At 35.5% G+C, this 16,975-nt stretch overlaps 1 protein-coding gene across 1 annotated transcript in view; it reads right to left on the reverse strand.

Moving 5' to 3' along the window:
• The window catches only part of SLC12A2 (solute carrier family 12 member 2), a 99,338-nt gene that overhangs the window by 16,750 nt on the left and 65,613 nt on the right, over positions 1-16,975 (reverse strand). Inside the window, exons 16-19 of the mRNA XM_049873243.1 lie at positions 12,031-12,142; positions 10,227-10,367; positions 5,669-5,775; positions 2,053-2,132 (exon numbers count right to left, since the gene is read on the reverse strand). Coding sequence (XP_049729200.1) covers positions 2,053-2,132; positions 5,669-5,775; positions 10,227-10,367; positions 12,031-12,142 — 440 coding nt within the window. The remainder of the gene's footprint in view (positions 1-2,052; positions 2,133-5,668; positions 5,776-10,226; positions 10,368-12,030; positions 12,143-16,975) is intronic.

Here is a 16,975-nt window from a genome sequence, read left to right on the forward strand (position 1 = left end):
AGTGACAACTAAGTGCCACACATCTGAATTAGATGGTAGGAAATCAGTAATGAGTGAAATTTGTAACAGTAGAATCTGGTGAACAAAAGAATAATTTCTAAAATGTGAATGAATCCTCTTCTCAAAGAAATTTACAAATATAAAAAAAGGTGAAATGACAGGTGCTCACATGCATGTTGAAAGATGAGAGGTAACACTGAAATATTACACTCTTGACTATACAGCCAAGACCAGAGTCTTTTCCTGAGCTCATCGTGAAAGTATCATTTTTTCCTTTCTAAACCAATTTTTTCATTTTCTGTGTTTTTGGCAAAAGGTCAGTAAACATTTAACTTCTACCACTGCAAACATTTATCATAAACACAAATGTAACATGAAATGGATAATGTGTTCTTATTCTCATGACTTATTCACGTGAATGAAGACAACAGTAGAAACTACATGAGCCTAGGTGCCAGCACACAGCCTTATCTCCTTTTCAATCTTCACGGCAATCCTATGAGGTAATTGTTTTAACAGATGAAGAAACTGAGGCTCAGAAGTCAGCAAATTATCCCAAGCTACGAAATGATGAAGAGGAAAAGCTAGGATTTTTAACTCAGATCTGCCTAACTCCAAAGACTGTTCTCTTAGTCCGATGCTACATGGAGTTCCTTCTCCAAATCCCACTGGTCATAAATTAGGCTTTTCAAAAAATGTTTCATAATGATTATAAATATTTGGGTGAAAATATTTTTCAATGCTTCAATCACATTCAAACCTCTGTAAATTATTAAATTATGTAGTTAGCCAAACTGTGATAGTAATTATAGAGGGATAACAATTATAAACTGGACACACTAAACTAACTTCAATCACTGTCAAAGCCAAGGGAGAACGGAAACAAATACAATGTTTTGCAAGGCCTACTCCAGAGTGGAGTCCTGGCGGTGCACTGGTTAAGAGCTATGCTGCTAACCAAAAGGTCAGTAGTTCACATATATCAGCTGCTCCTTGGAAACCCTATGGGGCAGTTTTACTCTGTCCTATAGGGTCACTATAAGTCAGAATCAACTCAACAGCAACGGGTTTGTTTTTTTTTTTAACTCCAGAGTAGAGTCCCAGTGGCACAACAGTTAAAAATACATGGCTGCTAACTGAAAGGTTGATGGTTTAAACCCACCAGCCGCTCCTTGGGAGAAAGATGTGGCAGTGTGCTTCCATAAAGGTTTACAGCCTAGGAAACCTATGAGGAAGTTCTACTCTGTCCTATAGTGTGAGTCAGAATCGATCCAACAGCACACAACAACTCCAGAGTAAGAAAATACATTTTCAGCAAGCCATACTTTTGTGTTATATTGATAAAGATCTCAAAGCCTTCCCTTCAAAATTGAAGGATAAGGTGGTGGTGGTGCAGATTAAAACAGTTTAAATACATAAATGGACAACAAAAGCTCATTCTCTGTCTCTGGTGATGCCATAACCTTAGTTAAGTGATAATTTGGTTAATTAACTGCTAATGGTAAAATACTAAATATGCAGATCTTCTTAAGTTTACAGTTTAAACACTATCAGGGAATCATAAGAGAGTATATAAATTTCTACAGGTTTTATAACAAGTTGACAAAGCAGTGATCATACCTTAATTAGGTTTTAACCTTCACTTAAATGTTTTGAAGATAATCTACTACATGATTCTACTCACATAAACAAGAAAATATCTAATGATTTAGTCATTTAATTTTTTCCCTCAGATTGTATTTAACAAGTATTTTTAAAAATAAGCCACTGTATAATCATGACTAATGTTTATTTCTCTTAAACTTGTAATATGGGTTGAATTTGATTCTCTCTGTGATAATCACTAACCATCATCCAGGTAAGTACAGACAGAAAACACAAACTTTGGTAAAGCCCAACAGATATGATCTTAAGATGCAATAAAGTAAGTCCATGGCATAGAATAGATAACTATTAAAATTACTGAATAATTTGAGAGAATTATATATAATTTTCTAACTAACATAACTTATATTTTTTAATAAAAAAGAAAACATTTTAAACAAAGTTTACCTTGTCCTTGAAGATGAGATATATCCAGGCCCTCCTTTAAGCGGATAACCACCACTCCATATTGGATGTCAAAGGCATCACTACAATGGGGGGAAGGGGGGGGGGGAATCACAAAAATTTCTCTGTCTCCCTCTATAAAACGAAGGCAACAGGAGACAGAATCTCTAAAATTACTTTCAGCTTTAAATATCTAATTTAAATATGTTTTTAAAATTACTTGATAGAATCTGTATAATGTTAATTTCACATCCTACCCTATTCCTTTTCCCTTCTGTAATACCCTTGAAAACTATGTAAGTGTCCAACTTTATAATATCGATATTGTACCAGCAAGCTGTTTAAAGCAGTATTATTTATTTTTATTCTATCAGAGACAGTCTAACTAAAATTATGGAGAAATAATTTTCAGTCATCTCAACGTATCTCTATTTAGGCTCTACACTTAAAGCCAAAAGAAACACACCAAGATAATGAAGACAGACTTTCCTAAGAATGAGAATATGAAGAGATCTTTTCTAAAGTGAGACACAGTACTTGAAATAATCTGGAACAGTTTTTTTTTTTTAACAGAATAGTCAAAAGGTTTTATATGCATTTGGAAACATGTATTTGTATCTCCTTTTAATTATTTTAACTGTAGGTGGAAACATCCCATACATATGTAAAATACATTAAAACCACAAGAGCAGCTAAAACCAGGCTGAAAATCTGGACAGTCACTAAAACTGTAAGTCATGTAAAGCCCGCACTTTTTTAAATCTACTTAAAAAGTTTCAAATTTCAAAAGTTCTGGTTGTTCTCCAAGAGTACTTTAAATTATTATATTTAATTACGCAAGTGGTCCATATTCATTGCATACGTATCAAGATATAAAGATCTATTCATCTATAATCATATATAACAAAAAGTGAAAAATCAAATAAAATGATCAAATTATTGATGCTACTGACAAATGGAAGGATGTGTTCAGGATATCTTTTGTGGCTGTAAAAGGTCTTCTTTAAAAAATAAATAAGAGGGAGAGAATTTTGGCCTTATTACTATGAGTTAAGTAAGGTCAAAGGAGATCTCTGGAAAAAGAAAGTTAACGGACACATTAACCTCCCCCAGCTGTAGTTGAAAATCTGAATATACTAGAGAAGAAATTACTACAAGTATTTTTAAGAAGTTAATGAAGTGAATCAAAATCAATTTCTTTAAAGAAAAGTCAGGGGATGTTCTCCAGAATTTATTATCAAATTAAATAGCTACAAGTTTTTGCTTTAAGCTACAGAAATTGATAGACAGCTTGTTTCAGGCCTCACATACTGTTAACAAAAAGGTAGTAACAAAGCCCATGTTAACTGGTATTCAGAGCCACTACCAAAACATTAGGGGGAAGTGTCACAAGATAAAAGGATTAAGTGTCACTGCTTTACATTAATTTCTATGGCTCTAGACATCAGAGAGCAATGTTTACCTACCCTTTAATTGCTGTCTGATGCACAATACTCAGGGCAAACACTTTCAGAAAGACTCCTTCTTCCTTCTAGTGCTCCCATTCTGAGCAACTACTATGAAAATTATTTGCAAAAAAAACAAAACCATCTTCTAGGATAATTAGCCCTGGTTTTGAGTCTTGAGAAAAAAGCATACATAGCCCATAGCCCACATGATATAACCTGTCTTTCACACTGCCCTTTCCCCCAATCCTCACATACACAACTATAGAGAGAACTATAAAGCAAGAATAAGATTTTACTTAGAAAAAAATAAACAAACCCAAAGCCAACAGCAGTCACAACATACAAAGGACTGGCAGAGCTTTAATTTTACCAAAAGTATTTAACCATTAGTTGGGAAATCTTGTTCACCATATATGAAGTTTTTTTTTTTTTTTTAAGTAAATATGAGCCCTGGTTAGTTCCTCAAAGATTCCTCAAGGTAGGTAGGAATACAAACTAACTATTATGTATAAAATGAGTAAATAAGTATGTGGTTATGTCTACAGATACAACAGGAATTCCAGTAAGGGAGGTAATTTCAGCGAGTTAAGGGTAATCAGGAATCCCTGGATGACGAAAATGGTAAAGTGCTTGACTACTAGCCAAAAGGTTGGTGGTTCAAACCCACCAAGAGATCCCCTGAAGACAGGCCTGGGGATCTACTTCCAGAAGGTCACAGCCTTGAAAACCCCATGGAGTAGTTCTGCTCTGCACACGAGTCGCTATGAGTTGGAATCGACTCAACGGCAATGAACAACAACAACAAAAGGGTAATCGGGTCGAAATTTACTTGAATTTCGTCTTAGAGCTACTTTGCCAAATGTAAATTATCCATTAACAACAAGGACAGTTGTTTGCATATTAAGAAATACTTATAAGAGGAAGTAACCACTCATTGATTGGTGGCTATGACAAGAATACTACTCTTCAATCCAGTCTGGTGTGGTGGGAGGTAACGCTTGTCTCCATAGAACAGTGTCAACGAGATAAAAAAGACCTGTTAAGCAAACCCCAGAAAGCTAGGAAAGGAGACACTTTTGAAGATTAAGAAACAAACCTAGCAAAAATAAAAAGTTTTTTCTTATTAAATAACCCACTCAGTTGCAAAAGCATTTGTGGTAGACTAAAGTTTTTTGTACACAAAAAACTACAATAATATAAACAGTAAAACTAGAAAGGCAAAGTAATGAAAGAATAAAGAGAACCCTCTAGACAAGCCATAAGAAGCTAAAGTGACATAAAAAAAAATGACACTAAATGGACTAAATGCACTGATAAAGAGTGGCAGAATGGATAAAAAACCAAGATCTGTCTATATGCTGCCTACAAGAGACACACCTTAGACTTAAAGACACAAACATACTAAAACTCCAAGGATGGAAAAAAAAACATGTCATGGATTTAATTATGTCCCCCCAAAAATGTGTGTATCAACTTGGTTAGGCCATGATTCCCAGTATTGTATGGTTGTCCACCATTATGTGAATGTAATTTTATGTTGACAGGATTAGGGTGAGATTATTTAAAAAAAAAAAACCTAAGCTGTCTGATAAAAGACCATTGGAAACACCACTAAGAAATGAATAGTAAACTCACTTTCAAGGAGGTGGAAAAGCAAAACATAAGTACATTTTAAAATGTAAATAATTTAATGGATGAACCAAATGACTAACTGCAAAATTAGTTGGAGATGGGAACAGACCTAGACCTCTGAGGTTGGTAACAGTGAATGAAATGTCCTTCCTCAATGTAAGGCTTTATACTGACATAGCTTAGAAGGTTATGGGTCTGACAATATTTGGGAACTGGGCTCAGAAGCAGTTATAAGAATAGGAAAAAGTATACTAATTTAAATGGGAAGTCACAGTATACACACTTATATGTAATAAACGTCTGTATGTACATATGTGTGAATATGCATGAGTGTGTAAAGAGACATAGAAAGATTAATGAAAAAAACTTGTTACTAGATCATCAATTCAGAACCTAGAAGACCACTGTGACACTTTTCATTGTTATGCTTCTACTATATGAGGCTATCTGAGAAACGGGCTTCAAAAACCAGTGCAAGCTTGCAAAATAAGCATTTCTTGAACAACCAATCAGGTTACTAAATTAAAAAAGATACTTACTGAAATAAATTTATATACATATCCACATCCCTCATATCTGCTTGCAACCAATCTTTCTTAAATCCAAGGACAAGTGTGTTTGGTTTCATACGACCGAGACCAGCAGCCTAAAATATAGGATAAATACAACTTTAAAGAACTATACATCAAAATGTTTTTAAATGACAAAATCCTTCAGACAATCTCTAGACATTTAAAAATTATGGATCCTTGTTAGCTAAAATTTTTGAGCATCTAATACATGTATGTTTACTTATAAATTACATGTATGACCGCAGTAGGTTAAGAGCTCGGCTGCTAACCAAAAGGTCAGCAGTTCAAATCCACCAGTCATACCCTGGAAACTGTTATGGGGCAGTTCTACTCTGTCCTATAAGGTCACTATGAGTCGCAATCGACTCAACAGCAATGGGTATAGCATTCATATACTACTTATGATTAAACATATATAAAGGATGTTAAAAGTGAAATACCAGAAAAGTTTTAAAATTTTCATGATCCACCAAAACTTTCATATTTTTACTGAGTGAAATATGATGAAATATACTTTATCTTTAAAAAAAATCACAACGATACAATGGGCTCACTCTAAGTTAAATATTTTGCTTCTAGGTTTTAATGAGCTGTTATCAAAAGTCCAAATGATGACTTTGAATTGTTGCACTGTTGGCTGAAATTCTGAATCACATCAACACTAAATTTTCAATCCTTCCTACCAATCATGTCAAAGTTTCTGGGGAAATTTGGCTAATGCCCACTCTCAATTGTTCCAACACTCAAGCTCATTTGGAGCTGCAGTCCAATATGCTGAACAAATGTACAATGTACAATGAATCTCTTCATTTGTAAGTTTTAAAAACATGTTGGAAAGTTCTATTTCCAAGATTGTGTGCACACACAAGTTTTTATACGTGCCATACTTAAATCATTTTTGTAAAAGATTAAATTAATTCAAATACTTTTGTGCTAGACACTGTCCAAGCACTTTGGATAATTAGGGAACAACAACAGCAACAAAAGCTCAACCTTGTAAACCCTGCATCCATTTTCAAAATGTTCTCTGCACAGGTAAGTTTCTTTTTAAAAATCAGATTTTTTATTTCATTCACTATTAAAAACATCACCTTTACTTTGAAGTGACAGATAAAGAATATCCATTTGTGCTTTTTAAACTATTTTCTAGATAGACAGTAACCACATAACATATATTGAAAACTTTTTTTCTAGAAAAACAAGAAATATCTTTAAATTTTATAGCTTTTTAAAGAACAAGGTCACAGGATCATCAGTAACTTCTTAATGGTCCAAAATACTGTCACAATCTCTACCCTTCTCATCACAGAAAATGCAAAAGTTTTATTTTTATGAAATTAACAATGACAGTCTTTAGCACTCTGTGCACTTCTGCTTTCAACTATATTATTCCAACAACTTTTCTTTAATGATGCAGTAAAGCAGTTTCACATGAATCACTCTCATCCCTAAATCCTTCTTAAATTCTAATCAAGGAGGCATAATCACCAATACTTCCCAGACATAATCAAGCACCTCATGGGATTCGTTTACTGGGTTTGAAGGCTTAGGACCACAGTTTCATGGGACAACTTGGTCAATTGGTACAACATAGTCCATAAAATTCGTTCAACATCCTAGTTTGGTGAGTAACATTTGGGGTCTTAGAAGCTTGCAAGTAGCCACCGAAGATACAACTATTGGCCTCTATTCATCTGGAGCAAAAGAGAAACAAAGAAACCAAAGACTCAAAGAAACTAGTCTACAAGACTAACAGCCTACTTGAACAATGACTCATCTATCCTGAGACCAGGGGAACTAGACAGCGCCCGGCTACCACTACCAACTGCTCTGACTAGGGTCACAATAAAGGGTCCTGGATAGAATGGGAGAAAACTGTAGAACAAAACTCAAGTTTCTAAAAATGGCCAGACTTACTGGACCAGTAGAGACTAGGGAACCCCCAGATGATTGCCATGAAATACCCTTCAAACTTTGAACTGAAACAACACTTGGAGGTCGCCTTTCAGCTAACCAACAGATTGGATCATAAAATAAACATCACCCATGAGTACAGTGCTTCTGTATTTAAAAAAAAAAAAATCTGTATGAGACTGAACAGTCAACATTTACCCTAAAGCAACAATAAGAAGGCAAGGGGGGCAGGGAGGACAGATTAATGGAAGCAGAACAACCAGAACGGAAATAACAAAAATGCTGAAGCAATGTGAAAAATGTAACGAATGTAACTGAACTATGTGTACTGAAATTCTTAAATGGGAACCTAATTTGCATGCGAACTTTCATCAAAAACACAATAAAATACTATTTAAAACAAAATTTTGATCAAAATAGCTACTCAATTAGTGGTAATGCTTTCGCAGTTTCCATAAAACATTATGTGTATTGAAGAAATAATTTATTACTGAAAACATATCTCCTCTGAAACCTACTTTTTAGTGGCTCGTAGAAAAGCAGTTATTCATAGATTTCCATAATTGAAATCAAATTAGCAAAATACTATAATCTGAAGCATATTACATATATCTCCAATTTCAATCAAACATCCCCACGGTGTCATATGACCTGGGAAACCCTCGTGGCACAGTGGCTAAGAGCTACGGCTGCTAACCAAAAGGTCGGCAGTTTGAATCTACCAGGCGCTCCTTGGAAACTCTATGCGGCAGTTCTACTCAGTCCTGTAGGGTCGCTATGAGTCAGAATTGACTTGATGGCAGAGGGTTTGGTTTTTTTGGTTTTCATATGCCTTGATACTTGTTTTTTCAAAGCTTTAGCAATTTTTTCTATATACCTTTCATCAGAATTTGCAGTTGAGGACTGCATTTAGTTTGTTGTTATATTTTTTTTTGCTATATTATTACAACCATTTTTTACCACAGTAGGAAGAACAAGTGTTTCCCAGTGGAATGTAGCTTTTTGTTTCTGCTAAACATTTCCAAACATCATGGTTATCTACTTAAATAATTAAGCACCGGCATGAGATTTGTATCTCTTTAAAAATCACTGAAATAATTATTAAAGTTTTGGCTAAATATTCTGGGTGATTTTGAAATGTTCAGCTAATAGTGATGGCCTCAAATTATCTCATGGCTCAATATATACTCAGGACAAGGTCTGCAATTACCAAAACTGGATAAAAATTTATATCTCAAATACTTTCAGTGGCAATTTTAGGCTGTTTTGGTCTACACATCATTTAAATAACAATGTCTAAAAAATCACTGTTTTTACTTCAAATATGGCTAATGAAGAAGGGAAGAAGTAAAAGAAAAACTCAACACACAAGGTAATTCTGGGTTATCTTCTCCCAGGGAAAAAGGTAGCTATGCCTACACTGAGATTCCAGAATGAGATCTTATTGATTTAGAGAGCCGCCATCATGTTGTAGCCTAAAATCCTCAGTAAGAAAGTGGGGTTTTGCCACTTAAAATGAAGGTTTAAAAGTGGGCCAATGTGTAGCTCCTGCCTTGAAAAAAAGAAAAAGAAATTCAAATACACAAAATAAAGAAGTTAACTGTACTAAGACCTCACTGCCAAACGGCTCCTTAAGCCAACTATTGATGAGACTGCCTCTTCTAAATAAAAAAAAAATTTTTTTTTTTTTTTCAATAGTGAATCTTAAGTGTTGTTGTAGAGACTGGATAGTTAAATGTTGGTTTAATGATTAATAAATGCTCGTGATTATAATTAGTAACTAGTAAGATAAGACCTCAAACCTCTACTTTAACTCAGCAGTGTGCCACAATTAACACACTGAATGGGCTCCTGGTTAAATTTTCTTTTGAAAAAAGGCATTTCTGTAAAAATAAATTGGACTGCCTCAACACATTTGTTTTTCCCTATAACCATTAGTGGAAACCCTGGTGGTGTAGTGGTTAACCGCTAAGGCTGCTAACCAAAGGGTCGGCAGTTTGAACCCGCCAGGCACTCCTTGGAAACTCTATGGTGCAATTCTACTCTGTCTTACTGGGTTGCTATGAGTCAGAATTGACTTGATGGCACTGGGTTTGGTTTGGTTTTTGGTTTATAAACATTAGGGCTGAGGAAACTAAGGTTCAGAGACTTTAAGTAACTTGCTCAGTCTAAAAATTCACAATAAATGGCAATGCTAGCATTTAAATCTAGGCCTGATTCCAAATCCCACATTCTGGCTACTATACCATACATAAAACTGAAATGAAAACTAAATTTAGTACTAGCAAATATATAGTGAGAAATACAAGAAACAAGAACTTTTAAAAAATTAAGAGGGAAGGACTGTCATGACTTAACAATCTTACCAAAAAAATTGTGAACAGGAACTATCTGTGAAAAGGAGGGCAAAAGACTAAATAGGTTGTTTGCCTTAGCCATCAGCATATGGTTTCCCTGGTACCTTAGCTTTCAAATTATACAAATCTATTTTAATAAATTAAATGAAATTTCTCCTTGTGTTAATATGAACAATAAAACCTAAAACAAAAAAATTTTTTAAATGTTAACGCAAAGTTAAAATAAAGGCATGTGAAATACGTAACACATTTACCTGCATCAAATATTGTACACCTTCTCTCAAGTCATCTGCATGAACTGGAGCATAAAAAGCCTTCATTTTGTTTTTAATAAGCCATCGCTGGTATTTGGCTTGATCAATGGACATCTCTTTCATGGCTTGTCTTCGAGGGCCCTTTAAATAAAAATATAAATGTTATCTTTAATTGAAAGGTAATCTTTTTCACATTTATAAAAATTAATCTGTTATGCTGGCTTGTAATAAGGTGCCTAAATGTGGAGGGAGGAAGAAATATAATAGCATTTCATTTCTGTCTCAGTGAATTCTTTCTAATCCTTAAGATTGTGTAAAGATATGACTCATGGTGCAGTTAAGGCAACAGGAGGAGCTAGAAGGGAGAAAGAAAAGCAGCAAAGACAGGCTTAAAAATAAATTAAAAGTTTAGATACTAGTTTCTCTCATTTACAATGAAAGAAACTAGGAATTACTGAAAATGGAGAAGAGACTGCTCAGAGTAATATAAAAGCTTTCCATTTTTCTACAGAAAGTCTCCTAGCTTATTTTTTTATTTGCCCCACATGTCTGAATTATCAATTCTTCAAAAACCAAAAACCCACTGCCTTCGAGTCAATTCTGACTCATAGTAACCCAACAGCAACCAAATAACAAAATATTATGGAAATTCAAAATGAGCTATATAACTTAAAAGCATTTTTTCTTCATAATTCTGTTAAAGAAAAAATAATAGAAGAAAGCTTTGTAACTTGCAATCCTGTTTTAGTCATTGTAAGTGACACATAAAATATATTATATACAAATGTAAAAAACAAAAAACTAAAGTTTAAGAGCATGTCTAACATGAATAAGAGAAGAAAAATAAAATTTATCTTTCCTCAGAGGGAAATTGCTCCACATGTGTAATGTCTTATGTTCAAGGCTCCAACTTATCAGCCTGGAGAAAAACTGGAAAACTCCATAGCTCCTGAGTGGGACAAGCGTCTTACTCTGCCTTCCACCAACCTCCACTCACCCATACACAGAGCCTTGCCTTTGTCAATATTCAAAAGTAGAAGAGCAAACCAGCAGAGACCGGGGCATGAGGCACACGGCACACATTTCTAGCACCAAAACAAGACAAACAACAGAGCCTGGGAGAAAAGCTAAATTTGACAAATAAAATTTCTTATGCAGAACAGGTGAGCTATCATTCAGTATCTGTTCTCAACAGCAAAGATGCCAAAAATATGAAAACCATGTTTTGGTAAAAAATGAAGGTTTACCACAATTTAAAATATTTTCTTACTTTAGATTTAAAAAAAACAAACAAAAAATTGAAAGGACAATTAAATTTTCAGTGTTTGAACTTGGAAATTCAGGATTTACCTGCTTTCCTACATACTGGAAATATTACTTCCCTTTCTAGATATTTATCAGCTTTTACCCACCTCCTCCTACCAGTTTTTTTTTTTTTTTCTGGTAAGTAAATGTTCCCAGTATTCCTGAACTTTATGAGAAATATCGATAAGAAGAAAAACATACTGAATTTCACCTAGGACCCTTAGTTACCAAGAAGTCTTTTCTCAATGCCAAACCATTCTATAAAGGCAACACAGTTTGCTAAAATCTACTCAAAAAGAATAAGAAAAACAATAAAAGATCAATAATTCCAAAATTAAAAAAAAAAAATTGATACAGTTTAGAGGTTAAAATATTCTGAGGTAAATAACTCTGTCTTCATAAAGAAAACTAAGAGAATTTTTATCTTGTCAAATCATTTCAGATTTAGAAAGCTCTCCTATATTATAAATACATAGGGAAAAAACAAATGAACACTTACCATATGTACATGGCCACAGATCATCAAACCAACATTTTTTGTGAAATCATGAACAAGATGAAGTAAAGCTGGGCGTGAGTTTGGAGCACCTGTCATAACAAGACACTGTGGCCTAATTTAAGATTAAAAAGAAAAAACAAAATTAAAGAAGCTTGGGTTTTTGGTAACAAGAACATGATCTCAAGTTATTTCTCTAAATATAAAGAATTACACTAGGAACTTCTTTACGCAACTGTCTTCATGACCCGGGTCACAGGATTCTCACTGGAAAATATGACTTTTAATCAGACCTTCTCAGTGCATAAGAAATGCAGTAACAAAACCTTCTCGGGACAAACACCTTGCCAAATGTCCCTTTAAAATGATAGGTAAATTAAGGACCACATGAACCACAGCCTCCACCAGCCTGAGCCCAGAAGTAGATGGTGCCTGGCTACCACTGCTGACTCCTCTGACAGGGATCAAAATAGAAAGTCCCAGGCAGACCAGGAGAAAAATGTAAAGCAAGATTCAAATTCACACACACAAAAAAAGACCAGACTTACTGGTCTGACAGAGACTATAAGAACCCTCACGACTTTGGCCTCTGGATACCCTGCTAACTCAGAACTGAAACTACTCCTGAAGCCCACCTTTCAAACAAAGATTAAACAGGCCTATAAAACAAACAGAAACTCTGGTGGCATAATGGTTAAGTGCTATGGCTGCTGACCAAAACGTCAGCAGTTCGAATCCAGCGGGTGCTCCCTGGAAACTCTATGGGGCAGTTCTACTCTATCCTATAGGGTTGCTATGAGTTGGAATCAACTCGACGGCAATGGGTTTCTTTTTTTTAATAAAACAACAATAAACACACACACGTGAGGAATGTGCTTCTTAGCTCAATCAAATATACGAATCAAATGGGCAACTCTGCCCAAAAGCAAGATGAGATTGCAGGAAGTTGATGGGAAAACTGGACAAATGGACACAGGGAACCCAAGGTTGAAAGGGGGAGAGTGCTGTCACATTGCGAGGATTGTAGCCCACGTCACTACACAATCTGTGTAAATTTTTGAATGAGAAACTAACTTGCGCTATAAACTTTCACCTTAAACAAACAAACAAACAAAAAACCCCAGTGCTGTCGAGTCGATTCTGACTCATAGCGACCCTATAGGACAGAGTAGAACTGCCCCATAGAGTTTCCAAGGAGCTCCTGGCAGGCTCGAACTGCTGACCCTTTGGTTAGCAGCCATAGCACTTAACTACTACACCACCAGGCACAATAAAATTATAAAAAAAGAGGTAATATTATAACTTAAGATTCTGATAGGTATATTACAGAAGGAAATGACCATACTATTTTAAAACTATGGAACAACTTTTAATCTTCTAAAGGTAATAATTCAGTTCTTTCAGAGAACTTGCAAAACTTTCTGAAAACACGGCCTTGCCTTTCACGTCCAAAGCAGGTCACTTCACATCTTAGTTGATCACATTGCAATTCTACTTTGTGATATCAGCCATCTCTAACCTACCTTAATTTTAATGACTGCTGTCACATGAGTAAAACTACCTATGGTGAAGAAAAGGTTTCTACTTGAACTAAAAGTTTAAATTCTAATTAACAATGGTAGACACCAAAATTGAATTCAATTGCCTTTGCAAACAAAGAAAGGCAGCATGACTTTGATACATTTTCTTAATCACTGATTTTTGCTGAGAAGTAGAAACCAGTTTTGTTTTAAGGAGAAGAAAAAAAAGTCAGGTAACTATTTTGTAAGTCCAAACAGGTTAGCAAAAACTCTTTAAACTGAAAATCTGGATTATCAAGATAAATTTTAACAGAAAGCAAACAGGAGACTAAAAATTCTGGCATAAACATTAACTGTTAGGATAGTTTCTAATTATACTCATAAGCAGGGAAAAATCTGAATAAAGAACAAAAAAGAATACTTACTCAGAAAGCTAGCAAAACTAGCTAAAAAAACAATTCTGAGAGCATTGCTTTAGGGCAACCAAATGTGAAATCAGGCCCTATGGCTAAGATTGTTAGTTGTCCTTAGTATCCCAGTGTCCCTTTCTGAGTTTTGACAGATTACACGGCTCCCCAGCTAGATATTACATTTCCTAGCAACTAAAAGTGACACTGTCCTATTTCTAGGTCATACCCTTTAAAAAGGAAGCTGCTGCTCCCTACACTTTGTTTCCCTTTTGTGTAAGCTGAGCCACAGACGTGGTGGTGCTGACTTGGACCACATGGAATAAGTGCTGGGGAATGGCAGACTGATAAGATATAAGGAATGTGGGTCCTAAATGACCAGGTGGAACAAACCCACCTACCTGCCATGAACCATCCATCTAGCCTCTGAAGTATCACATGAGATAAATGAACTTCTACCTGGTCTGAACCACTGTATTTTTCAGTGTTGTTGTTAGAGTAGTTTAACCAATACTCTAAAATAATCTGTTACTATGGGGAATTAACTTGTATTCCCTGTCTTTACCAAATAGCAAACATACCATAAGGCATATTTTTGTATAGTTCTGACATACTAAGCAAAGGTATAATACAAAGTATGTTAGAGACGCCTTTGGATTAAAATGGCAGAGTGAACACTTGCCTTGATTTTAAATCCTTCCTCAAAAACCAACACTGTATAATAATTTTTTTTCAAAGACATACAATCACAAAAATAGGGAGGACAGGAGGGGATATATCGATATATTGAAAGCTAGAAAGCCAACTGAAGAACGGTAAAGGATTTGGTAGGTCAAGGAAAAGCCTAAATCTTAAATGAGCATAATTTTACACCTAAAATTACGAAAATGTCTAGGAGTTAGTGGCAGCAGATGCCTCTGAAAGTAGCAGGGCGGTATGTTAAAGCGGCTACAATAGGACTGGGTGAAAGTTTGCATAAGAATCAACTAGGTATACCCACATCGATGGGCAACCGTCCCTCCTAAACCCTGTTATTGTTGGCTGCCATCAAGTTGATCCCAACTCACAGTGACCCCGTATGACAGAATAGAACAGTCCCATTGGGTTTTCTTGGCTGTAACCTTTATAGGAACAGATTGCTAGGTCTTTCTCCCACAGAGTTACTGGATGACTGAATGCCTAACTGTTGCAAAACCAAGGCCCCTTCCGAAACTCTGTTAGTCTGAGGCTTATTCACTAGAGAGAGTCTCTAGTCCGGAAGAGATCAGCAACAGCTAAGGGCAAAAGCAAGCTACTTTAAATAGGAGAATCAGGAGGACATTTATATACTGAACTGTGAGACCTTCAGGGTCCTCCCCCACTTGGCTCTCAGAACCCTGCGGCCAGAATTACCTACAAGCAGAAGATTAGAAGATTCTTTTATGGGAAATCTAATCAGATCAAAAAGAAAGCCTTTAATATGACTTAAATTCCTCAAAGAACCAACACAGCCAGATTAATCTACATTAAGGACTTCAACTGACAAGCCCCACCTACCAATGCAGATCTTCCATCACCAAGGAACACAGAGATTGAGACAAGGTTAAACGAAAAAAACTCAAAGAAACAGGAAAGGGTGGGAAAAAAAAACTTCAAATAAATAGAAGTTATGCAAGGTGAGGAAAACAGTATCTTTTGTCAAGTTTGGTGAGGGTTGAAATCGTGATAAATATGAATTTAAACAAGGAAAACGAATAAAGATAATTATTAGATCCAGGGAAAATAAAAAGTTGCACAGGAAAGGAAAAAAAATAATTTACTACATGAAACAGCTATGAATCGTGTTAAAAAAGTCAAAAATATAAATGCCAAATACTGATCTAATCAAAATTCTGACATAAAAATTAACTGGGAGAAGGGGGTAGGGAAGAGTACACATGTGTGGAAGGGGCAGAGAGATGAAAGACATCAGTAGATAATGAATTAAAAACCACAAAGTACAGCAAGACAAGCGTGTTGTTTGGCAATATGAAGGTAAATACTGAAAGAATGGTTGCCTACAGTATGGAAGAAACAGGTATTACAGGGTGCAGTATCTACTTATTTTCATGACAGACCCTATAGGTTAGTTTTTCCTCTTTAAATTATGTACATGTAAAACTCTGATAAAAACTAGAAAGACACACTGGGATAAAATATTGTTAAAAATGTTTCCATTACCTGCTCCTGTCTGGAGGCAAAATGAGAAGGCAGAAAGGAATAAGAGCTGGTTGAGTGGACACGAGAAACCCAGGGTAGAAAGGAGGATTGTGCAGTCACATTACAGGGATAGCAACTAGGGTCACATAACAATGTGTGTATAAATTTTTGTATGAGACACTAACCTGAGCTATAAACTTTCATCTAAAGCACAATTAGAAAAAAATGCGAAACCCTTGTGCTCAGCCACCCCAGGTATGGCAGACATGGAAAGTAACCTGGTATCACCTTGCTTCCTATGGCAAACATATTAACTACATCCTCAACTAACAGCAGGGATTTTCATCAAACTAAGGCAATACTGGAGCCCTGGTGGTGCAGGGGTTAAGCATTCAGCTGCTAACCAAAAGGTTGGCAGTTTGAATCCACCAGCTGCTCCTTGGAAACTCTATGGGACAGTTCTACTCTGTCTTATATAGGGTCACTATGAGTCGGAATCAACTCGATGGCAATGTGTTTGGTTTTTGGAAAGGCAACACTGTCCCAAACCAGCAGGTATGGATTAAGCATTTAGTAAGTTTTTTCCAGTATTCAAAAACGTAAGGAGGAAGTAAGTTCAGAAGTCTGGCTAAGAAGGAAATCAGAATCTGAATCCTAAAAAACACCACTGTGTGCAGAGAAAAGCTGGGAAAGGTAGGGTGCAGAGGGTAACATATAAAGCAGACTAGTTTCAAGGCTAAACTAAAGATGCCATAAACTGATTGTGGTTTTTAGAGAAGTACTAATAAAGAACTTCCTGGATCTCTCAAAAAAAAAAAAAAAAGCCCATTACTATAATAAGAC

This window comes from Elephas maximus, chromosome 2 (genome assembly GCF_024166365.1).
Source record: "Elephas maximus indicus isolate mEleMax1 chromosome 2, mEleMax1 primary haplotype, whole genome shotgun sequence".
In the NCBI taxonomy this organism is placed as follows: Eukaryota; Metazoa; Chordata; class Mammalia; order Proboscidea; family Elephantidae; genus Elephas; species Elephas maximus.